At 44.7% G+C, this 25,670-nt stretch overlaps 2 protein-coding genes across 2 annotated transcripts; both read left to right on the forward strand.

The window, feature by feature from the left end:
- The first annotated feature begins 1,083 nt into the window (after positions 1–1,083).
- LOC132259458 (PIH1 domain-containing protein 2) lies at positions 1,084–3,853 on the forward strand. Its single transcript, XM_059757099.1, has 2 exons — positions 1,084–1,567; positions 2,108–3,853. The coding sequence occupies exons 1-2, from the start codon at positions 1,238–1,240 to the stop codon at positions 2,903–2,905; spliced, it is 1,128 nt and encodes a 375-aa protein (XP_059613082.1). The 5' UTR covers positions 1,084–1,237; the 3' UTR covers positions 2,906–3,853.
- Positions 3,854–8,301: 4,448 nt separating this feature from the next.
- Positions 8,302–14,975, forward strand: LOC132259743 (uncharacterized). The gene is made up of 5 exons (XM_059757494.1): positions 8,302–8,474; positions 11,280–11,648; positions 11,726–11,892; positions 11,952–12,304; positions 14,722–14,975. Exons 1-5 carry the CDS (start codon positions 8,448–8,450, stop codon positions 14,868–14,870), a joined length of 1,065 nt encoding a protein of 354 aa, XP_059613477.1. The 5' UTR covers positions 8,302–8,447; the 3' UTR covers positions 14,871–14,975.
- The last annotated feature ends 10,695 nt before the right edge of the window (positions 14,976–25,670 follow it).

Raw genomic sequence — 25,670 nt, forward strand, 5'->3', positions numbered from 1 at the left:
TTAGCGGGAACATAACACAGATTTTATTACTAATATTCTAACAAGAATTTCATATATTGACATGCTAACGGTTTGTCATAAAATGTCTCAATCTTCTCGTGCTTTCTTCTGTATAAACATAATTATTACCTGCGCAAATTCAGTCACTTTAACGCCACACTGAATCAGAATACAATAGCAATATAATTTTTTCTAAGACACTCACTTTTGAATCTGCTCTGAAAATCGCTCACAAAAGATCTCTTCGCCATAATTCGACGCTGGAAGAGCACGAAATCTTTTGTTCGTCGTCACCATCAGAGCAAGTGAAATTTCCTAATGAGTTCTCAATTAATCGCCTCGCAATTACGTGGAAATTATCATTTAATTCGCGATCCACTCTCTCTCTCTCTTCTTGAGCCGTCTTTAGTCTTGATTTTTCCTTAATTCAATGCAATTCACGGAGTGTTTCATAACATTTCTGCGCTCTTTTGCCGCTTAATCCGCAGAAGATCGCCGTGTCAATATCTCACACTCCCAATTGCCTTTTCATGAGGAGAGATTCTGTTACCTGTGTCGCTGCTTTTATCTGCATTTACTGTTATGATGGAATTTTCGGGCTATCGCGAGGAATAACTGGATGCTGCGCGTTAAATTCTTGCGAATGACCCATTTCTCTGAGATTTGCTGTGGCGATCGAAACGGCAGGGAAGAGCGAAGCAACAGCTTGGGATAATAATTTCAAATTAACTCTCCGAAATGCACACTCAAGTGTTGAGGAGAATTTACGATTATCTTACAGATTTTGGAATAAAAATCTTCGTTGATCTCGTGCGAGAAAATTCTATAGAAATGCACAAGCTTCAGCGCAATAAGATATATCAATTGCCTAAGGTGGAAATTCTGTAGTTTATTTGATCACAACAAAACCAAAGAGTTATTTATATTTTCTTACGCCAGATGTAATTTATTCAGCGACTCTCGGCGCCAAGATGGCAGCACATGAGAAACTCACCCTCACCACACTGTGTCTCCGCTGCGGTTGAGGTGAAAAAGCTTCGAATGTGGAGCGAAGAAGAAGAAGAAGAGTGTATTTCGCTGGGATAAGAGAGAAAGGGAAACGCGAAACATTTTTAGACAATAACAGACTTGTTTATTCCTCCAGCAGCCCGTGGAAAATCCCATCCGCGGCGTCCAACTGCCCACGGCGGCGTGAGAGTAGTGAAAAAGGCACGAGCGATCCGGTGAGTGCGCGATTATGAGCAGTCCGCAGTCGCCGCAGCACCAGCCCGGCCGGGAGGCGCCAGGCATGGGCCCCATCGACGAGGCGGACGCCGCGGAGATGCCCGCGGCGGGGGTGACGGCGCAGCAGAAGCAGCAGCAGTTTCAAATGGAAACGGCCGAGCGACCGCCCAGTTTCCGGCACTCGCGCGCCTTCAGGAACTTCAAGAATCCTCCGCAGCCCAGGATGTGCATCCGGGACACCACCGTGGACGGCGAGGAGCTGTTCATCAACGTGATGAGCTGGTCCAGGATCGTGATGCCGTCGAATCCCAACGATCCGATTCCACTCTACGGCGGAATGAGGGTAAAAATCCTTTCACTTTTACTCCTTCGCTCTTCCAATAGGAAAGCGCCAAGGCTTGCAAGATTCTCCTTCTGTGAAGCGGACAAAGGGAACCTCTCGGAGATATTGACTTTCTGAGGAGGCAAAGTGACCAAAACAAAGCTCTGAAGAAACGGGACACTTTTTGCGAGACTTTGGCAAGCATTTTCGTGACTCTGATGTCTTTTATCGCTCGACCCGCAGTGCCAAAGCGATAAGGAATTGACATAGAAAAGCGTCGGATTTCAATTAAGTTTGAGACAGAGATGGATAGAAACGCAGAAGGAATTTGAGAAGAATGGCGAAAGAAAGTAAAGTTTATCAGATAATTTTCCAATTACTGGCGCGGTTGAGGAAAATCGCACAGTCGATGCGAGATTATCAAATGTTCGGTTTGTTCTGGGTCGCAAGAAACTAACTGCAAATTGCGTAAGAACTTCAATTGGATTACAGAGCGTGATAGAGTCGAGGCTGTGGGTAATGAAATTATGCAGCACTCAAATCTCATGTCTCCGTTTGCAGGTCTACTCAGGGAATCCTCGCTCGCCGCCGCTCGTCTTCGCCGTGATGGCCAATCCGGACGTGCTGAAGGAGACGGGGCGCAACATCAGCGCCGACGATCAGGCGCGACAGGCGCTGGTGGAGCTCATGTGCGAGTTCGTGGAGGCGATGAATCCGGGGCTGAAGCTGATGCGAAAGCCGGTGGTGCTGAAGGATCGCGACCTGTCGGGCGAGCTGAAGGACGTGTGGGGCGCCGTGCAGGCGAAGAGGGACATCGAGCGCGAGGCGTCCTTCCACGAGCAGATCGCCAGCGCGGGAACGAGTGAGTCGAACCTAGTCGTGTACACAGAACTGGGCCCCGAGACGGCGCCCACGTACAAGAGCAGCCAGGAGGAGGAGGAGGAGTGCTCGCCACCAAGTGCAATTACCAAAGCATCCGCCGAGGAGGAGGCGGTGGATGCCGGCAAGGCGGAACTGATCACGAGTGTGCACAACGATTCACTGCCAGAGACACCGCAGAATGCCTCAATAGCCAAGGGGAAGCAGGAGAAGAAGCTGACGGGCTTCCTGCCCAACGGATGTCACAATTTCTTCAGCAAGAAGCGGGACAAGGCGGCCGCCAAGGAGCCCAAGGAGAAGTCCAAGAATCGTGCCAGTATTAAGAAGTCCGGGAAGGAGGCTGACGGCAAGAGCCTGGAGTCGGAGATGGCGTCCCTGGACATCAGTGGGCTCGGCCAGGAGCGCGACGGTGTAGTTATTAAGGACGATGCATTCACGGACATCGCGCAGTCCGTGAAGACAGCCACAACGGCCAAATGAGACGCTCCTCGGCGTCCCCGTGACTCTTCACACTTCCTCTGCTCCTCAATTGCTCCTCCAATTTCTGAAATTGTAGACACAAGACTCCGTTTAATCTCTCAAGACGCTGTTAAGACATATTTCGAATTCCTGCCGTGTGGAACAGTTCGACTTCCTTCAACCTGGCAATATTTCATCTTCCAAAAAGACACTCCAATTCCCTATTTTCTATTCTTTATTTATGTACGCCCATGATTCTTTCGAATGTTACTAATCTTAAGCCACTTGAGCACTGAATCTTCTTGAAAAAAAAACGTTTTCGTAATTTGCCATCTGAGAATGAGATTGAAGAAACCCACGAGGTTTTGTTTATGAGCCTGAAATGCCACGAAAGATTATATTGATAGAGAAAAAAAAAGTGAAATTTATATATTTAAGACACAATTTCTGCTGAAGATTTCGCATTGACGATAAGAAGAAAACCATAGATTTTTGTAAGCGAGTAAAATTGATGAAGAAGAAGATGAAAAAAAACTGCAGGGAAAATGTATTGAGAAAATGTAATAATTCTCTATTTTCACACAAACACACACGACGCAAAATGTTCTCGATGTCCTTCGACACTCGCATTTTCCGCGTTTCTCTTGACGCAAGAAAGTTTTGCCATAATTTTTCCAGCATTTCTTTCTCCAACTTTTATCAACGGTGGAAATTTTTTTTCCAATCCAATTATAGAGTATTTTAATTGTATTCACTCTGATGATTTTTTTTTCATTATTATAAAGCGTGTGAACTTTTTACTTGTTCGATGTTTTTTTTTATTTAGACATTATTTGAAGACTATGAAGCGATGTTTGGAGCACCAGAGCGCGCTCTAGGCAAACATTCTTAATGTATTCTGCATTTTTATAGAAATTAATATACATTTTTTAAAGTCAAGCAATCTTTTCAATTTGTCTCCACACTCTTAGGCATATCGGAAGGTCTTCTTTATGGAGGTTTTAGCGGTTTTTCAGCAATGGTGAATTTGTGGTTTTCGTCTGGCAGATAATGCCTTGAGTCATTTGCCTTTAGAGAATGAAAAGGAGAGGAAATGATTGAAATATTTCATGACTTCTGACTCATTTGACTCCCTAAAAGTGAGCAGAATTAGATAAAAATCACTCAATTTCCTAATTGAATTTTCCCCAAATTACAAAATTAACTCCTCAAATCAATTTCCAATTCAATTATTGGTTTGTATAGTTAAACAAATGAGTATTTCTATGTTTCCTCTTCATCCAAACCCAGCATTATGTGGTTTTCACAATCATATTTCACTTAAGGCGAAAAGCCTCGACTGTCTAATTTAAAATTGATCGGCATTTGTGAGGCAAATTCTCGGGAGTGTTGATAAAAAAGACCCCAGTCATTATCCTCTCCAAACAGTCTCTTAATACGGTAATTACTAGGAACTCGTGGGTGATATCATAATCACTTGGCGGTCTTCCCTGTTGCCGGAGACTTTTGCTGATGGTATTTTGAGTCGTAGCGCGCGCGCGCGTCTGTTGTGCGGCCGCGGATTCTCGTCAGCAATGTTACATCACGTGGTGATTAGAAGATGTGAAAAACGCAATATAATCGCTCAGTGATATTTTTATCGAAAAAATTAACTAATTTTTATTGATTTGCACAACCAACACTGCGTAGAAATTCCTCCATTCCGACGCGACCTTCACCAGCCCCGAAGCTCGTCAGTTTGTTGGGTTTCTTGAGAGATATTGAGTTAATTGAAGCTCGCGAGATGAGAGCATCAATTGACTTTTTTTTCGTCACAAACACCCAGAAAGATAAATTGGTTTGAAAAATCTTCTTTTTTCCCCACCTGCGTGTCCACCTTCGCACGGTGACGCGCTCTTTTCAATCACCCCGGCCGACGAGGTAATTCTCTTATGGTGTTGTCTAACATTTTCCAAACACATGTAATCATCATTGGGCCAAATTAATCACTGGCTGGTTGGTTTCAAGGGGTAGATAGTATGCTCTCAGTCTGTACACCACTTTCTATCACTTGAAACTGCTTTATCAGTATCTTTTCCCGATCATAACCTCAAAAATAACACTAAGAGATTTTAAAAGATTCCAATTGGAAGCTTTTTAACACTTTTAGATGATGAAATTATCTTTTATGAGTCGCCAATAAACTCTAAATTGCTGATTCAGAGTTAAAAATTGTGCAGAATGCGGTTTAAATAAACATTTTCCAAGTTCAAATTACTCTTTTTGAGGTTATGTTCGATTTTAACACAATTTTTAGTGTTTTTTGGTATTAAAGGTAAAGAATAGCAATACTTATCGAATGAAAATGCCAAATTCTGCCAATAACTAGCAATCATGTTGACTTTAGCATAAGAATTCGTCCATAATTCATTTCATAACCTAGAAAAGCATTGTTTCTTTATACAACTCAAAAGAAATCCAAAGAATCGGGATTATTAGTCAGCAAAAGAAGCACTTAGGAAAGGAAGATTGAGAGTTTTTGAACACTTCCACTTCTTAAGTACTTCAGCTTGAGCTGTACACCACTTCTGGCTGAATTATCTCCCCCTTGGGTGGTTCCACAATTCGGCATCAGTGACCCGGTGAGAAATGTGGCCGGCTTTTTGTGCGCATCGTGACAATGAATGAGGCCAGAGAGTTTTGCGCGCGCGGGGCTGATAAATCGATGGACTTGTTGTGCAAAAGCCAGAAAGTGCAGTTTTATTTGCCAGCCATCCGCGTGGGTCAACCGTGAAGCCAAGGGAACCCATTTAGAATCACTTGTCATTTGCATTGTGGGAAACTGGTAATGAAGATATTTATTGCATTGAGAAATATCATTTTGAACGTTGTGTGAAAAAGTGCGTGACGCGATATAAGAAAAAAAAAGAAGATGATCATTGAAGTCTCTGGCAAATGAATAGGAAATCATGCTGTGTTTGTTTTTCTTCGTGGCTAAATAGCAAGGAAAATTATACCCAATTAGGAATAGGATAGGAAATTTCGTTGGAAATTGTTGCAATTTCGATTTAAAAAATATATATATTTAATAATTCCTAATATCCGTAAAGGTAATTTTCATTCTTACTATCACAGATAAAAATGCAGAAATTAATCAATTTTCCCATTAGTCTCTCATCAAGAATTAATATTTGAATAATTAATGGACATATCGGCTTTGAAAATACAGAAATAAACAAACTCGTGGCTTCACATTAGAATGTCTGGATGTTGTCTTTGGCTGACGAACCGACTGAGTTAAGAATTATTTTCATAACTTGAGCTGACGCCTCAGAAATGTGCCTTTTTCCAACCATATAGAGTGAATCACTTTCAATATCAAAGCTGATTTGCATTTCTAAAGCTCCCTTCCCCAAAAAAATTCCAGTTACAAATATTGTATTCAAATTAGCCACTTTTGTCACTAACAATCAGCGTCATTTCGCAGAAAATCTCGTGAAAATTGTCACTGAAACACTTCTAAACATGTGGCAAGGAAGTGTTCAGTTCAATGTCTATCTATTCTGCGGATACGTTTTGAGATTTTCATTGAGTCGCGCTAGAAAAAAGGTGTAGAGATCTGCGTGGAAAAATCATTAAGAAGTCAATTGAGAAGTCATCAACACGGGTGAGTTGTTAGCCCCATAACACTTGACATGAATGAGTTCATCTCCACTAATAGAACATCTCCTGGCGTGGACTTTTCGGGCCTCCGAATATTGTTCTGCCGTCTGAAGATGATAATGATAAAGGAGAGGTGCAAAAAATGTGAAAAATATGCAAATTAATTGACAAATATCAATCAATCGGTGACTGACTCTGGGGCAGGGCAAGTGATCTTATTTGCAAAGCTTCCACCTTGTTTACACGTAAACTAATCAATTCCATTTGCACGATAATCACTTGATTGCTCTTCCCGCTTCTCAATGATTTCCCTCACGATGCCACGCCAATAAATGGTGTGTGAATGTGCCTCTAACAATGGGACCATCAGAGAATCTTTATCAGCCACATGCGTAACTGCCTTTTTGCTCAACATCGTGTTAGAAAAATGTCTTTTCAATAAAAATCCCATTTGCGTGATTTTTTCCCGATGATGAAACGCTCCAGTCACTTCTCCAGTGAGGTAAGGCGTTATGGTCACCATGTACCACTGCCTTATCATTGTTGATGAATTGCAGCAAGAAACGTGACCTTTCAGCATCTTCGCGACTTGTCTCTTCGTCCGCCGTGAGGTGTCAATTATGGAAGATGCGCGCTTTTTTAGCAGGAAAAGCGAGACCTTCGCTGGGGCCGCCGCGAAAACCTCCAGCCGAGTCGCAAGCAAATTGTGCACATGTCGCACCGAGAATTACTGTAATATGTCGCGGAAAAAAGCCACACAGACATTGACTTTATTATCCTCTCAAGGTCGCACAATCCTCAAGCACAGCGTGATTGCAGATGAGTGCAGAGAAGAGTCTCATCGGGGTGCAACGAGGCGCATAGAGATGATAAAAGCATATTCTAGTGAATTATTTCACGGTTTCCTTTTTTTGGTTTTGCACATTTTGCACGCACAACGTTAACCCATTTCTGCTCGTAAATGTCTTTATCCTTTAAGAGCAGATAAAACTCAGAGGAATGGGTTAAAGTCAGTGAAATACATAATCCCAAGAAATTCCCTGAAAAAAGCTACAATAATGATAGGATAGAGATCTCAATGCAATATCAAGAAAATTCTCGAGAGCTTTCAGTGTAAACGTATTTTAATAAACTCTATAAAATAAAATGTGTGTAAAAATCCTCTCACTTCCCAAACCACAAATACAGGCTTAAAAAAACACTCAGTCAGCGCAAAAATGTAAATTGAACGACAATCGCTTCAATCTTGCGCGCTCGCCATTAATAGAAATGTTTCAATATAATCTGCTGTGCATTGAGAGAAAAAATCTAGAAATTCCCTAGAGTCGCCCAATTAGAATGTCTAATTGAGAGAAAAAGTAATGATTACGGAGGCAGTGGAGCCATTTTCGCTGTGAAAATTCTAAATCGTGTGAAAATGGAATAAATTTCCAGCGGAAATTGTTAGCTTCGTGCACAAAAGACTCCAATAGGCGATGTGAAGAGGAACCCTTGAAAGCACGTACTTTTCGGCTATGATGACAAGAGAAAAGCCCCAGAGAGTGGAGAAGCTTTTTCGGCTGTGGCCGATTAAGGGGGAGGGAAAAAAAGGCGCGATGGTGAAGAAGACAAACGATGATATTAGGTATCTTATTAAAAATAGAAAATGCAGAAAAAACAAGTCGCGGATCTTCGCTGTGAGTCTCATCGAAGTCATTCTCATTGTTCCTCCCCGAGATTCCACCACAGACGCAGCGCGGAGAGGCGAGGACTGCGTGGCGCTGCGTCTATAAAAGCCCGCGCAATTGAAGATTCTACGCTATAGTGGTGTCAGAGGTGGAGGTGATAGGATAGCTTTGGGAGAGACTGTGAAGGAAAAATTTGTGAAATTCGAGATCGAAGAATCCACTGTGACTCGGTGTGAGACGCGTTCTCAGATAAGATGAAGTGTCTTGTGATCTTTGCCATGGTACGTGCCCCAGATCCTTGGACTTGGATGATCTCTCGCTCCCTCTCTCTCTCGGTGATCGATCACTCCCAATTAGCCTTGTCGCCTGTTTATCATTAATTTGTGAGCAACAGCGTGATGTCACCGCAGAGTTTATTGTAACGCGCAACTCACGAAAAAGCCCAGCATCTTGTCTAACTATTGAGCAAATTTAAATGGTCTTTCGACGCAGAGAAAAAAAAACACCGCCAAGGCCGAAAAATCATCTTCCTCTCAATTTCCGCTCAAGAGTCGCAGACGTGCAAGAGCAATAAAAATAAAAAAAGGCGCGGGAATTTCGCGACATCCAGAAGATCATATTATATTCTGCAAGGGGTAAACATGTGGCGCAATCACGGTTCACTCAGAACGCAATCTTCGCAATCCCAAACGCAATCCGCAATCCCTAGTGTAAAATCGCAATCTTTGGGCGCAATCCGCAATCTTTGGGCGCAATCCGCAATCTTTGGGCGCAATCCGCAATCTTTAGGCGCAATCCGCAATCTTTTGGCGCAATCCACAATCCTTAGTGTAAAATCGCAATCTTTTGGCGCAATCACCGCAATTCTAAGTGCAATCTTAAGCGCAATCCGCAATCTCTAAGAGTATTTCGCGGAATTTGGGTAGTTTTTCTCGGAATTTCGCACGTATTCAGATTGATTTACTATTTTTAAATGGCGTGGTGAGCAAAAATGTGGTCTGTTCTTTGTGATATCTTACTAGTAATTCTCTGATCCAAGTAAGTAATTTTATTATTACTTTATACGGTCAATCACACAGGACGTAAAGGTATAAATTCTACCAGTGATCTCGTAAAAAAAATGTTTAGAATATTCTCATTTAGTGAATTCACTAACAAAATATATTTTTTTGGTTTAAACTTGGGTGTGAATTCCTTCAGATACCTGCTGCTCAAATGAGATTTCACGATAGGTATTTACTGGAATTATAAATATAGGCAGATTAGCACTTTTACATTGCTTCGAGTCGATTTTCTACCTGAATTCCTTGAAACAAGGGCAGATTTTTACAGAGCAAAATGCAAAATTTTGAACCACGTTGAGTCGTTGGCAAATTTTTTTCGAACGCAGGGTATAAATTTTAAACATGTTTTTGATCTGCATTTATACAGTGTGGCAGAGAGAAGAAAATTATTATCATTGAAAATTTGATTGATAATAATTGCATTGGACTGGCTATTTTCTGACCAGGTCATATTTGCAAGTATTAGTGTGAGTTCAAGCAACCCAAATAAACTTGGCCATTGAGAGAAAGTGTTGCAAAATGAATATAGGGATTATACATGGGTATTTCCCAAAGGATTCTCTGTCTCTGAAATTTTGCTAATTATTGTAACGAACTTTCTTCTTTCCTTAAACCAATGGTTATTACTTGAGAAAACGTTGAGTTGAACACTTCATATGCCTATTCAGACTCTCAGAAATTAAAATAGCAATTCCATCTCGAGGTATCAAAAAGTGTTTAGAAAAAACTTCCAGATGACCAATTAACTACAGATGAGAAGGTTTTCATGAATGTCTTTGGTTCCGAAGTTGTCCTCTCTGATCTAAGTCAATCTCTACCTGGATCTGCTTGAGGATCGTCTCTCGCTTTATTTTCATTTATCATCGCAAAATACAAATTTATTTAGGCAGTAAACATGCAATACTTGTGATGTTTCTACAACTGTAGGATATACGTATTTTTGGAAATTTCACGTCTCAAGGAAAAACAAAACAATTTTTTTTTTTTATATTTCTATGTACGCGCCGCACGTGGTTGACGAGTGAGTACAAAATTCTCAGAAAAACTACCCGAATTCTGGTCAAATTCCGTTTAATACTCGAAATTAAGTCGAATGACCCGAAATATTACCCAAATTCCGCTGAAACGCAATCCCGCAATCCCAAACGCAATCCACAATCCCTAGTGTAAAATCGCAATCTTTGGGCGCAATCCACAATCTTTGGGCGCAATCCGCAATCTTTTGGCGCAATCCGCAATCCTTAGTGTAAAATCGCAATCTTTGCGCGCAATCCGCAATCTTTAGGCGCAATCCACAATCTTTAGGCGCAATCCGCAATCTTTGGGCGCAATCCGCAATCTTTTGGCGCAATCACACAATCTTCGCAATCCGAGTTCACTCAGAGTGGCACATGTTTACCCCTTGATATTCTGGATTTCGATTGACTCTCTGCCACCCGGGAAAATGGCAAAGTTGAAGGTTTCTCTTTGGTGTAATTTATTGCGAAGATGTGAATTTCGGGAAAATTCGACACGAGTGTGATCTTCGTCCCATCGCTTTTAGAGGCTATAATCTGAAGTTTATTGGTCCTGGCGATGATCGTCAAAATTACGACTTGTTAATAAAGTGAGCTTGTCGATTTCTATTGTGATAAAAGCAAAACAAATAATAAAATTGAAGTTTTTCTCCTCTTAAGGGGGTTAATATATGGATCACATTTTGCACACGAGAACTATTTTTGGGGAATGTCATAAAAAAATAGATGAATATGCAAAATAGGTGAACGCTGTTCTGACTGGTGATCTTTATTCAATTTATTCACACTCATTGAACCAATTCTAGTTGAATCATGAGCGCGTGGAACAAAAAATATGATCACTTCTTGAGAGAATTCTTAAGAGAGCGTCAGTGAATTGACAATATTTGTCAAGACTCCGCGAGATCGGCAAATATTTGTGCTTAATTGATAAACATTGTGAGACAACCAGGAAAACTGCATACCTTTGCATAATTATGCCTCATCTCTCTCTCTCTCTCAACAGCTCGCCACCCTGGTGTGGAGTGAGCAGATCATGCTGCTGGATCTCAGTCCAGAGGAGGCCCAGAAGTACATTGCGGCACAGTCCCTGGATCTGAGGTATGCCAAGAAATTGGGTGAGGAGCGTCTCTCGACGCTGCGAAGCCTCGACGGTGAGAAGCGCGACTTCTACTACAACGGCCGCATCATTGAGAATCCCGAGGATTACGTCCAGGAGGAGTTCGAGGCCAACCAGTTCCATGGCCAGGACGGACTGGGACGTGCCATGTTCGGGTACACCGATTGGAATCAGGCGCGTCTGGAGGCTCGCAATGCCAACGGTGAAGTGCGAGGCTCTTACCAATATGTGGACGCCAACGGTGACGATGTCGTGGTAATTATCATAGTCAAACAGTGCGTAAGATGCTCGAGAGTGGGACACTATGTGGGCTTTTTAATTATCGCCAACAGGTGAATTACTGGGCGGACAGCTTGGGCTTCCATCAGACGGACAACCGACCTAAGGTGGTGCTCGAACCGGTTACAGACACGCCGGAGGTTCAGGCAGCCAGACTGGCGCACGAGAAGGCATGGGCGGAAGCTGCACGCGCCGCCAAAGTTAACCCTGACCCCAACAGGTGAGTTCACAGGCCACTGCCTCTTACCCTTTACTAAACCAGTATATCTTCCGCTCCAGTGACTTGTACAATGCCCATGCGAATCGATTGTACGACGATCAGGCGAAGCAGGAGCAGACACAGCAGCTTCTCTCTGTTGCCAACCAAGCACAAAGTCTCACCCGATACCCCAACCTCCCCTACACGATCACCCCCGACAAGTCTGCCGCATCCTCGCAGCAAGACTCAGTTGTGGTTGAGGTGCCTCAGCAGGCGAGAGCGCAGTACCAGCAGAAGTCCAACTACCGCCAGCAGCAGGAGGAAGAGGAGGAAGTCACGGGTGAGCCTCGTGGCTTCTTCTACAACTTCGACTACCCCGTGCAGCTAATCCGCACCCTCGAGGAGGCTCGCAAAGTCAAGAGACAGAGCTCAGGTAATGGCGGCAATAATCGCAGAAATTACGACCGTGAACGATCTCACACACGCATCGTGATTCACGCCAAGATCACGAAGTTCTCCGATCGCAGAGGTCGCTCACGACGCGATATGCCTTTCGATGCTTACATAGTTTCTTCTAATCGCATGTCTCTACCTCTCACTCCCGCTTTTGATGCTTCTTACGATACTAACTATTATTCCGAGATCAATCGGGCAAAGCGTGCCTATCAGGCATGGAATGCCATCAAGGATCTCATCAATGTAGATGCCCTACCAGAAGAGTCAAATTCAAGGTCAAAGCGCCAAGCTCCTTCATTGGACTCACTCAAGAATGACACCCTTCTAGATGCTATGCTTCCCAAACAGGCTGGAAATGACACTGCGAAAAAGACAAAGCGTCAGACAAATCCTATGGACACTCTGAAGAACATGATGAACAGTACTGGAGCTCTTCCGTCAATGTCATCCATTCCAGGACTTTCCAGTATTCCAGGAATGAGTAGCCTTCCTAAAATGAAGCGTCAGACAAATCCTATGGACACTCTGACGAATATGATGAACAGTACTGGAGCTCTTCCGTCAATGTCATCCATTCCAGGACTTTCCAGTATTCCAGGAATGAGCAGTCTTCCAAAGATGAAGCGTCAGACAAATCCTATGGACACTCTGACGAATATGATGAACAGCACTGGAGCTCTTCCTTCAATGTCATCCATTCCAGGACTTTCCAGTATTCCAGGAATGAGCAGCCTTCCTAAAATGAAGCGTCAGACAAATCCTATGGACACTCTGACGAATATGATGAACAGCACTGGAGCTCTTCCGTCAATGTCATCCATTCCAGGACTTTCCAGTATTCCAGGAATGAGCAGTCTTCCAAAGATGAAGCGTCAGACAAATCCTATGGACACTCTGACGAACATGATGAACAGCACTGGAGCTCTTCCGTCAATGTCATCCATTCCAGGACTTTCCAGTATTCCAGGAATGAGCAGTCTTCCAAAGATGAAGCGTCAGACAAATCCTATGAAAACTCTGACGAATATGATGAACAGCACTGGAGCTCTTCCGTCAATGTCATCCATTCCAGGACTTTCCAGTATTCCAGGAATGAGCAGTCTTCCAAAGATGAAGCGTCAGACAAATCCTATGGACACTCTGACGACATGATGAACAGCACTGGAGCTCTTCCGTCAATGTCATCCATTCCAGGACTTTCCAGTATTCCAGGAATGAGCAGTCTTCCAAAGATGAAGCGTCAGACAAATCCTATGGACACTCTGACGAACATGATGAACAGCACTGGAGCTCTTCCGTCAATGTCATCCATTCCAGGACTTTCCAGTATTCCAGGAATGAGCAGCCTTCCGAAAATGAAGCGTCAGACAAATCCTATGGACACTCTGACGAACATGATGAACAGCACTGGAGCTCTTCCGTCAATGTCATCCATTCCAGGACTTTCCAGTATTCCAGGAATGAGCAGCCTTCCAAAGATGAAGCGTCAGACAAATCCTATGGACACACTTACGAACATGATGAACAGCACTGGAGCTCTTCCGTCAATGTCATCCATTCCAGGACTTTCCAGTATTCCAGGAATGAGCAGCCTTCCAAAGATGAAGCGTCAGACAAATCCTATGAAAACTCTGACGAATATGATGAACAGCACTGGAGCTCTTCCGTCAATGTCATCCATTCCAGGACTTTCCAGTATTCCAGGAATGAGTAGCCTTCCGAAAATGAAGCGTCAGACAAATCCTATGGACACTCTGACGAACATGATGAACAGCACTGGAGCTCTTCCTTCAATGTCATCCATTCCAGGACTTTCCAGTATTCCAGGAATGAGCAGCCTTCCGAAAATGAAGCGTCAGACAAATCCTATGGACACTCTGACGAATATGATGAACAGCACTGGAGCTCTTCCTTCAATGTCATCCATTCCAGGACTTTCCAGTATTCCAGGAATGAGCAGCCTTCCGAAAATGAAGCGTCAAGCTCCATCTCCTGATGCAACAACGAATACAACCAACAGTACAAATACTCCAACTTCTCCAGCCACCCCAACGACACCAGCCAGTGCAACGACTCCCACCACTTTAGCTACACCAAAGACAAGACGCCAAACCAACCCCTTGGATATGGGAAAGAGTATGCAGAATAGTACAGGAAGTGTACCGTCACCTCCATCTTCTTCTGCTCTCCCAAGTGTCCCAGGAACGGACTCTTTGCCAAAGACAAAGCGTCAGGCGCCAACTAACACTACGACTTCTCAAAGCTCAACTCTAAAATAGAATCTGCTTTCTGTGCTTTCTGGCTTTCTCTTCTAAGCTTTCTGTCTAGAACGCTTTAGTTTCTTCAATGTAGTTGTTAGTGTGCTGTATATTAATGGTTGGAGATACTTTCCAGGCGCACCAGAAACAGTTCAGGTGTCTGCAAGGGCGGCTGCTCAGGGTTCAGTACCAGTTGATGCCGTGCACGACACCCAAGTGCACCCTAAACAGAAAGATAATGTTCAAAACAGCCAAATCTTGCCAGTCTTAGTTCATGACGAGTGAAATCATCGACCGCCTCATGGAATCGCAGTATAAAGTGTGAGAAATTCAATAGAAATGTATATTCAATATCATTTTGTACAACAATAAAAAGGCTGTTACAGAAAATTGGTCTCTAGATGGTCATTGGGATCAGGTACTGTGGCTCCTCGCCTGGGAATGGCTCTGGTCTGATTCCCATCTCTTTGTCATTCTTAATTTTTGGCAGGATGTATTTCTTTCTCTTGTCGCGGCTTTTCTTCCTCTTCCTGGGCTTTGACTCACCCGTTGTGCCCATGAGTGATCCCAGAGATGACGTCATGTAGCTCCACGCACTGCCAATTCCTGAGAAAGTGTCCGACACACTTAGCTCAATGGGAAGCCAAGGGACGGAATCGATAAAGCTCTGCAGGGCACCGGTGAAAATCCGGCCAGTAGATTCACTTCTCGTGGGCATTCTCAGCGATGCGGCGGATGAAAGTGAGAACAGCAGAAGATTCCCGAGCAGATGAAACACTAACAAACACCTCAACTCCATGTCTGTGCCACCGTTTGTCTTGAGGCCTCCACAATGACTAAACCACGATGACCGAATGTCTTTGACTTCATTTAAATCCGCGTCGCGCACGTAAACAGCGAAACAATGAGCTTTTCATACACTCACGAGCACACGATGCCAAAACTGATATATTAATAAACGATACTTTCTTTTCGCGATCGTCACCATATACAAGAACGCAGGAGAATACAGCTTGATGATAAATGACACGTCGCTGAAGATTTACGTGCAAAATCGCCATCGTAACGCATAGAAAACGAGATCAACTGTTGGATATTCATGAACAACACAGGTCATGTGCGAAATCGACTCTGTTTGATATGAGATAATGGAGGAATGTAGAGAATGTGGATGAGGAACATCAGAATAAATTACGCGACTTCACGACGCAGGCCAGAGTTTCCCGCCAAATGCAGTACGCAAAAATTCTCCCCACTTCGCAGCTCTCCTCAATTGTCGCTGGTTATTGTGGATTTCTTCTTGGCGATGAGCCACTTGAGAAAATACCTTATTCGCTCACCTGAAGCCACGCGGTGTTATTCATTGGCATATTTTCTACAAACACCATGAATTTGCTCTGTGAAAACACTCAAAATGATGGGGAAATCAGAGGCACAAGATTTGTACATTAGTTACTTGAGAAGATCTCAATATCACGTATTGATTTTAAGTATTACAGGTTTAATCAAGTTTAAGTTACTGTATTTTATCCTAAATTTAAAATAAAAACCAAAAAAAAACTCTGCATCCATTCGGCGAAATGCTTTGCCCTCTGCTGCTTTAAAACTTTTCATTGTCGCACGACCAGCTAATGCTAATAATTGCTGCTACCACCAAAAGATTCAATTGATATGGCATGTGTTGTGCATTAAAAGAAAGTTTAAACAATCAACAATTTTTGTATTACAAGCTATTCAGGAATAGTTCTCACTCTCGAGCATATAATAAAAGTTTGGCGGTGACCAAACGATGAATGATTGCGAAAGACGTTGAATTATTCGCCTGAAACTATGCGAAAGTGTTGAAGATTCGCGGTTTCCGACGATGAACTCCTCTATCAAACTCATCATCTCCCTCGCCGACATAAATGTATGTATCATTCTCAACGGAAATGGGTTTAGTGAAAGTGACATCAATGAGTTCTGAGCTGTGCTCAGGAAGATCAGAATACTGTGAATCTACTGCATACTCAGCTTGCTGAAAGAGTTGTGAGAGATACTTGGTGGTCGTGTGCGTAGGCTTTCGCGTAGTGGCGCGTGTCACTTTCTTCGTGGTTTTGCTGGGAATTGGCGATGGTTTTCTCGTGGTGTGGAGAGTAGATTTTATCGTGGAGATGCTGGAAATTGGTCTCCTCGTTGTGTGCGGAGTAGCTTTAGTGGGCAAGAGTGGTTTTCTTGTAGTGTAAGGATTGGCACTGGTGGTCGGGATGGGTTTCTTCGTGGGTTTAGCGGTCGAAGTTGTCCTGTTGGCCAATTGCTGCGCACTGTCCCATGTTGGTGGTCGACTCAGATCTTCATGGGCATATGTAGAGAACATAGATTGAATGCGTTGAGCCACCATTTCCAGAACCAGCGGGAATTTACTCTCCGATCCAGCGCCCACAATCTTAATCGGCGGCAATTTCACGACGCCCCCGTTTTGGAAGTTTGGATGCTTGTAGAGATTTGCGAGGGTGTCTTGCCAATTGGGAGCAGCATCGCTACTGTTATCTGGCTTGATGAAGGCATAATCCATGATCGGTGTGTATGGCAAATTGGCGTAGTTCTCCTGCGGCGCCTCACCCTCGAATGCCATATGCACCGCATTGTTGTTCTGCACGAGATTCGCGAGGAAGTTGCTGGCCACGGATGACCCCGGCTTGGCGGTGTGAAGGAGCACAGATGCGGCTGTGGTGGAATCAGTGCCATTCTGACTTAACGACCCCTCGTCTTGGGTCTCTGCTCTGGTCAGAGAGGCCAGCACGGCATTCCTGACCGGGTTCAAGGCTTTCCGATTGGCATCAGCCACTTTGGATGATGGCACTGGCGATGACCAAACCGGTGCGACGAGTATGCAAAGCACAGCATGACACGAAAATATCGCAATCATTGTATTCCTCGGGAGTGCTGTGCTGATTTCTCGCTGCCACGTTCCTGGAATCACTGCCAGAACGGCCAGAACAATAAAAGTCGCGAAAAGCACTGGTGGCATTTGCATATGTGACCAGTTATCACCGAGAACCACCTTCTTCGGGAACTCACCTCAATCTTCACTCTGAGGCAACAGAATCTCTTCCAAAATACTTAAACCACCAAACCAACTGGATACCACTTGGAGAGTGCTCTCAGCTTCAACTGCCAACGGATTTCATCTCCAAAGAGGCACTTTCCACCGTCCAGATGCGCTAGAAACCGGTTGAGAATTTTCTGGGACACTCTCGGAGACTATCTTTATGCAGAAACACTGCGCAAATTTCATTGATCGGCGATCATGTATTTTTTAATACTTTTTATGGCATTTTACATTTCTTATCTTTCTTTTTTTTCGATGATGATTGATGAGTATTCTTGATGAGATGATCAATGAGTACAAACGATCCCGTATACAGCCGCTCCTGATTTTGTGGAAAATTCTACATACATTTCAATTGTCGTGTCGGTGGATTTACTCGCCCTTCGGCTCCTCTCGTGGTTCCTCTCTCGGCGCCTCGTTGGGCGTCTCCAGATCGGCCTGCTGCACATCAGGGAAATCCCCGGCGATGGAAGTGGCAGTGGGTGAGGCAAATGCTAATCCGCCCCTGCTCAGAGACGCTGCCGTGGCCAATGGTTCAGAAGACGCCACTCCACCCAGTCCGGCAAAGGCGACTCCAGCTGGAAGTGCCTGAGCCACACTTGGATTCTCGGATTCAGCCTGATTCCTGGCCAATTGCATCAACATCTCCTCCCTTTCAGGCCCAGGAATGTCTTCCTCATTCTCTTCCCTCTTCAGCTCGGGCATTCCCTCAGGCATTTCCTCACGTCGTAAGTCAGGAATCTCCTCGCGTCGAAGGTCAGGAATCTCCTCACGTCGCATGTCTGGAATTTCTTCGCGTCGCATGTCAGGAATCTCTTCCCTTCGCATCGCCAAATTCTCCTGCATCATCTCCAACTTCCCAGCTTCAGCCTCATCCTGATCAACATCGTCGAATTGTCCCCTCTCGTCCAGGACGAATGCCTTCTCCTCAGTGGCATTGGGGTCAGAATCCATCCTCACAGTCATTTCAGAGATTTCACTTGGGCTCATCAACTGATAAAAATTCACAATTTAGAGCTTTCGAATAGAAGTAGAAGAAGAAAGATACTTACAGCGTCGTTTTGAGTCCTCGGGATCTCATTGTCTGTTGCCCTGGCTCCCAGGATCAGATTCTGAACTGGCGGCAAGCCAAAGACTGGATTCAGAGGTGTTGCAAAAGCATCGTAATTCCCAAAGAATTGGGGTTGTCCTGTCAGAACGAAGACTTGTTCTCCAGTCCCTTGGACAGTCTGACCCAATTGTTGTATGGGAGCATTGGGTAGTCCTGGCAGCCCTTGGGCGGGAAGATTGGGCAATTGAGGAAGAGGAAGATTGGGAACCTGAGGCAATGGCAAATTAGGGACCTGGGGATTCTGGGGGAATTGCAAATTAGGTGCTTGAATTCCCTGCAGATTTTGCTGGTTTATTCCTTGCAGAGGTTGCTGAGCTGGCTGCTGAGGTTGCTGCTGAGCTGGCTGCTGAGCTGCCTGTCCTCCCTGCGGAAGTTGTAAGTTTGGAATTTGTGGAACCTGCGGCAGCGGCAAGTTTGGAATTTGGGGAACCTGCGGCAGGGGTAGATTTGGTATTTGAGGAAGCTGGGGAACAACATTAGGGAACTGAGGAACAACGTTAGGAAGCTGAGGAACGTTAGGAAGCTGAGGGACAACGTTGGGAAGCTGAGGAACAACGTTAGGAAGCTGAGGAACGTTAGGAAGCTGAGGAACAACGTTGGGAAGCTGAGGAACAACGTTGGGAAGCTGAGGAATCACATTCGGAAACTGCGGAACCACATTGGGGATCTGAGGGAGCGGCAAATTGGGTATTTGAGGCAAATTAGGGATTTGAGGAATCTGTGGAATCTGAGGAATTTGAGGCGCCTGAGGAATTTGAGGAATCTGAGGCGCCTGAGGAATCTGTGGAGCTTGTGGAGCTTGTGGTGTCTGCGGAGCTGGAGAGGCTGATGGCAGCTGGGGTGCGTTTTGACTCAAAATTCCAGTAACCCTCTCAATGTCCACTGCTCCAGCATCAGGAAGGAGTGGCGACGGTGTCACAGGACGGGTTAATATTCCCGTGATCTGTGTGGCTGCAGGAAGTGATGGCAAGGAAGACGCTGGCGAAGCGGACGCCGCCTGAGTGGAAGTCGGTTGCGAAGGCAGAGGTGTGGATGGAGTTGAGGAGGCTGAAGGCGCCTGAGTGGATCCCTGCTGCTGTGGCCTCTGCTGGCTCTGCTGGTCAGTCCACCAGTTGTTGATGATTTGGAAAATATCGTAGCCACTGCCATCCTGGCGCTGGAACGATATCACTGGTCTATTGTTGGCTCCGGTTGATGCGCCATCAGGATAGTAGAGCACAATCCTCTGGTTGCCGGCCTCGATCCTGCCCAGCTGCTGAATGGGGGCAATGATGGGTTGCTGCTGTTGCTGTTGCTGCCTGGAGGGCTGCAGGAAGTACTGTGCCCGCGGACTGAGAAGCAGGAATTGCTGGGGCGCACTCTGAACCATCGCCACCGAGATGGCAATCCAGAGGGTTACTTGCATCATCTGCCGAAGACAAAGAAGTGGTTTTAATCGGCATTCCTCATCACATCGATCGCGACGCGCAAAGCCGATTGCATTGAGGCAGGTCATGGACTGACATGCCATACGAAAATTGATCATTTAGCACCAGAATGCACTGCCATTCGAGCTTTCGCGTGATCACACGGCACACAGCACACAATCGCGAATAATTTCCGGGATTCTGATGAGGGGTTCTTGATCACAGGAGTTGAGGAATAATTACCTTCGCGCTCTGTGTCGTCCGTTCTCGACACGATCCTCCCGTGCACTGTATGCCGTTGAGGGTTCCGCACTGCCCTTTATAGACTCGCCATCGATTCACGATGAAGTGCAACAATGCAAGTGCTTCTTATGTCTGCAGTCTTGCAGCTTTTTCCGCCACTCGCAGAAACACCTTGCATCGCACACACTATGGTCTTTTTTGCACAATTGGCTGCTCGCCGTTGTGCAATGCAATTGGTAATTGACGGCGAATTTTTGGCGCACTTCCACGAGTGCATCGAATCGAGTGAAATACTGGCTGAGAAAGCACTGCTGAAAAAGTGGACTAGGAAGCTTCACTTTTCACCACACCATCGAATGTGGCTTAGAAGGAGTAGAAATGAAGGTAAAAGTACTTCTCTTAACACTGGAAAGTTGCTCATTGCAATATATTGTCTTACCTTTGCGCATATGCAATGCGAAACCACGTCAATCGATTGCAATACAGCTTTTCTCTCGCAGAAACTCTTTGCACTGAATCCCAATAAATGATGTACAATGGGAGAAGAGAGGAGAGACTTTGAAGGTCGAGAAACCAGTTGTATATATGGATGAATCTGTCTTTATTAGGCGACTCTTCATTGCCTTCACAATTGCCAATCTTCCTCAACAGACGATTCATCAGTGCTTAAGAGTAGTCATGATGAAATGGATTGAAGACGGGGAGGAAGGGATAAGGCGGTGATCCGCCATGAAACTGATCACTAGGCGGAAGATATTGCGCCGGCGGGAAGTTGTTAAACCTCTCGGGATAGTCTGGACTGTCGAATCTGAAGTATGGCGGGCTGAATTGAGGAGGAATCAAGGGATACTGATTGGGAATCAACTCTGTGGGTGCTTCAGCGAGCTTCTTAAACTTCTCCATGGCAACAGTCTTGGCATCATTCTGCTCAAGATCAATCACGACAGTGTCAGGATCTTCAGCATCGATTTTCTTGTCACTGAAGCGAGACTCTGTCTGGAATCCCGGACCCACAAGGACGTTGACGCCATTGTCCAGGCTCAAGAGGCCATATCTGGAGGCCAGGGAGTTTCCTGAGCCGCCCTCCCGGGGAAAAGAGGGAACACTGCCGAAGCCAAACTTCTGGGGCATCGGAAGGTTCAGCATGGAAAACTGTTCCGGCGTGATGCCAGAGATTGCAGTGGCCACTGGACGAGCCACCGCGAGTCCATCCTTGCTCACAATGGCTGTGGCCACTGGCTTGGAAGCGGCCAGGCCTCCGGGACCAGCCACGGCCAATCCTATGGGCTTCGCCTCGGCAATTGGAGCCTCCTTGGGGGGAGCATTCACCGCAATTCCCTCCTCGCCAGGCACCTTCTGGGGCTCCTCTGTCGTCTGCTCAGTCTGCTCGGGATACTGAGAATGCTCCTCCTCGCCAACATTGTCAAAGTCTCCCTCACTCGGCGCATTGCCGCGTCTCGTGTCTGTGTCTTCGCGGTCCTTTGCAATTCCTACCCAGACAAGAGAAGAGGTACAAAAAAGCGCACTGAGTGGTGGTGGTGCAGAAAATAACATTCTCGTGTTACCTTGAAAGAGCAGATTGAGATCATTGTCCGCGGCCTCATTCTGCAGTTGCGCCAATTTCTGAGCGGAAATTCCCAGCATCTCCAAGTGATCGGCATAAATTTTCTTATCAGCCCCACTCAATTTTCCCGTCAATTTCACGCGCTCCTGCAGGGACACAAGGATTGCAGCCGCCTGTTGGATGGCGGTGAGATGGCTAGAAAAGTCCGCCGAAGGATCTTCATCGGCTTTCGATTGCTGCGCCAGAGTTTCTGTCACGAGACTTCCATCGGACTTCTTCTCAATCTTCAGAACTGATCCCCGCGCGCCTCCGTAGTAGGACAGGGTAGTCACCCCGTCAACCTCCTGAGCAGCAACATCATCGCCATCCTCTGAGCGGTGCTCCACTTTGCTGGGAAATCAATGGGTGAGAGAGAATTGCTATTCTTTAATGAAGGAATTTTGCTTTCTACCCAGTGGAAAATTAATGTATTCGGCTTTTCTGTTTTTTTTTTTTTCTTTTTTCATTCCAAACATGAAACACGTTTTGAAATAGATATTTTACACTTTCCTTTTACATAATTTACTCATTGATTTGTAGATTTGCAATTTCTTTCAAGTTTATAGGACAACATTCTACAGCCAATTAAGAACATTAGTCACAGGCTAAGAATTTGGAAGAAATTTCGCCTAAATGGCAATTTTTAAGACTTTCCGATCACAGAGAGTCATTTATAAAATTAGCAGGTGAGAAGTGGCATTAAAGATACTACTTGCCATTCATTACATGTTTACCAAAAACTTCGTCCCAAATTCAAGAAGCATTTTCCCACTAGCCATGAGTCAATAGAGCGACAGAGAAGTCAAGCGATCAACAATTACCTAATACGAACTCCACACGGCTACAAAAAAGTGCGCAAAGAATGCGAAATGAGATAGGAAAGTGGCGATAGATCGCTTTATTTTGCATATAAACTCTCTTCCTTCACTCGTAGGTGTAAATTTCCAAGTCGGAGTGGGCGTGAGCTCTTCCTCCAGGTCCAGCGATGGCCACAGCTTCGGGGTGAAAGATGAGCGTGGCTCGCGTGTTGGGTGGGATAACAGCTCTGGCCAGTGGAGTGGCAATTGCAGTGCCTCTCTCGCCGGCAACTGCTCTGGCCGATGGAGCCAAAAGAAGTGTGGACTCCGCTTGAGGAACAGCGGATCTTCCCTTGTGAGCAGGAGTCTTGAAAATGTACTTCAGAGGAGCCTGAAATATCTTTTCAATGACGAATCTCGAGCTGTGCTCTTGGGAATTCTTCGGTTGTTTCTGGATCAGCTTTTCAGGCTTCGCAGGAGCATAAGTCGGGGGTGGTTTTGTCGTTGGTTCAGTCTCACGAAAGCCCGTGCTTGGCGGTTCATTGTGAGACAAGGGCACGTCATTGGTGGTGTAATAGACAGGGAGTTGCACGATGGGGATTGAGAGAAGCCTCGGCAAATAGGGCCAATTTGGGGTGAATCTCCATCTAAATCAGAGGGGATTTCAAAGTCACTCTCAAGTTAAGGTCCGTAAAGTGTCAAGAAAACTATTCAACCCGATAAAAGTCAGGCAATCAGTCATGCAGTTAATAAATTAGTGACAGGAGTGTCTCCTGAAGATCTTTTATTGGATGTGTGTCTGTGAAGTATTTTTTGGCAAGAGTCCTTGTGACAGTGTTCAATGCTCCTTTATCTTCCCGGATTGTAATAAACTATCGGACCTGTTGCCACGATTTCAGTGGGAAAGGAAAAGTCCCTGGACGACGCTGTGGCATTTAGAGACACTTGTTCCAGATCCGTGGTCTCTGGAACTGAATAGATTTTCGCTCCAGGTCCTGCAATTGTCAGTCCTCGAGGATGAGTGAAGGCAATGCCACCTGGAAGATGATTTCACGTTAGCAAATTCCTTGATTAAAGAGAAGAGTCAAGATATTATTACCTGGTCCCACGATTGCTGTTCCTCCACTTCCTGCCGTGGCCACTCCTCCTGGTCCCGCGATGGCAATTCCTCCCTTCCTCACTTTGAGTCTCTGGATGATGATTCCACCTCCACTGTCCTTCAATTGCTCACTGGCAGGCCGAAAGAGAGCCCCGAAAGGCGATTTTTGATCCTCTGGATTGATCACATCAGTTGGCTTCTTTGTTGGTGGTTTCTTCGTCGTGGTTTTGGGCTTATTAGTCGGTTTGGTGGGTTGTTTATGTGTAATTGGCTTGGGCTTCTTTGTCGTGATCAGAGGAAACTTCCCTTCCTTATCCAAACTCTCTTCCTTCTCGAGATCTCTCTTGCTCGGCGCCACGAGAATATTCTTGTACAAATCATTAATGTATTCATCATTGTCCAAGCGCAAAGTTGATGAGTCCTCTTCATCGTCATCATCATCCACCATTTCATCAATAAAGACATCGAAAAGGCTGTTCTTTTTCAGCATTGGAGGCGCTTCAGTCCTCTCATTTTCCGCTTTCTTATTCTTTGAGGACTTCTTATTCCACTTCTTGGACAATCTTGCTGTTCGCGCGGAAAAGTGCGGAAATATCTTGCGAGAATCAGTCTTGATCGCCACGAGAGAGGGATTAAGTGGGATCAGCAGGAATTTTCTTCCTTCAGTCTTTCCTTGTCTCGACTCTTTCTTATACCTAATCCTCTGACTTTGGACCTCTTCTGGCTGTCGTTCACTGATCCGCCCGACAATAAAGGTAAATTTCCCAATCTTTCCCATCCCAGGGGGATGAAATGGCGTTTTGGGAAAGAACAGGGCATCAGCCAATCGTTGTGCTTCTGACACAGTCTCTTTTCTGGGCAGATTCTTCTTCTTATAGCCCAGAGATTCATTTATCCGATCAATCTCTTTCAAAATCCTCCTAGTTTCATCAATTTTTGCCGTAGAATTCATGGCGGTTATGTTGTAATTTCTCGATATATCCACCACATGGTGCTTTTCCACCCTAAAAACACCACAAATAACTTTAATATTTGATCACCACAGAAACCACTTTGTAAAACTATCAATAAAATCATCCATTTATACAGTAAATATAAAAATCCATCAAACTAAACATACCTTGTTTTACTAAATCTATTATTTCATTGTTATCTTCAATCCAGGTGTAAAACTATTCACAATATTCATAAACTTTATCGCCACAAAATATCCCGCAAACAATTTTTTTTCTGTCTGTACCAAATAATAATAAATCTGCAATATATTTACAAGAATTACAATTTATATCTAAAAAAAAATGTGTGTTGATCGTGTCTTTTGGAGTGTGTTAGTGTGAATGTGAAGCACTATAAACCAGCAAAAAAGTAGTTCATTAGCCCAAAAGCATTGAATTACAAGAAAAAAAGTGCCATAATGTCTTAACGATCATTTGTCTTTCCAGATGATCGTCCATTCAACTTACTCAACATTGCCGGGTCTGGCGAATATTTGGCCCAAAACCACCGTGAAGATTGCTATCTGGAATAAAGAGGAAGAAAAGAGGGTGATCTTCACTGATCTCCAAGTGATCATGAGTAGTACAAAAATGCAAACGAGTTCAATGATCGCGAAGATATTCTCATGTCTGATCCGTAGATTCTACTTTTTTATCACGTATGATGCGAGTTAAAATGAAAAGTAAAAACCGATCGCGAGTAGAGAAGATCTCTCAACTCCTCTTCCCCATCAATCGCA

This window comes from Phlebotomus argentipes, unplaced genomic scaffold (genome assembly GCF_947086385.1).
Source record: "Phlebotomus argentipes unplaced genomic scaffold, Phlebotomus argentipes genome assembly scaffold_18, whole genome shotgun sequence".
NCBI classification, from domain to species: domain Eukaryota; kingdom Metazoa; phylum Arthropoda; class Insecta; order Diptera; family Psychodidae; genus Phlebotomus; species Phlebotomus argentipes.

Excerpts from the sequence above, each read along its gene's own strand:
- LOC132259743 (XM_059757494.1), top strand. The coding sequence starts at position 8,448 with ATGAAGTGTCTTGTGATCTTTGCCATG. Across the intron at positions 8,475-11,279 it reads GTCTTGTGATCTTTGCCATG|CTCGCCACCCTGGTGTGGAG; the intron begins GTACGTGCCCCA and ends CTCTCTCAACAG. Across the intron at positions 12,305-14,721 it reads AGTCAAGAGACAGAGCTCAG|GCGCACCAGAAACAGTTCAG; the intron begins GTAATGGCGGCA and ends GATACTTTCCAG.
- LOC132259458 (XM_059757099.1), top strand. The coding sequence starts at position 1,238 with ATGAGCAGTCCGCAGTCGCCGCAGCACCAGCCCGGCCGGGAGGCGCCA. Across the intron at positions 1,568-2,107 it reads CACTCTACGGCGGAATGAGG|GTCTACTCAGGGAATCCTCG; the intron begins GTAAAAATCCTT and ends CTCCGTTTGCAG.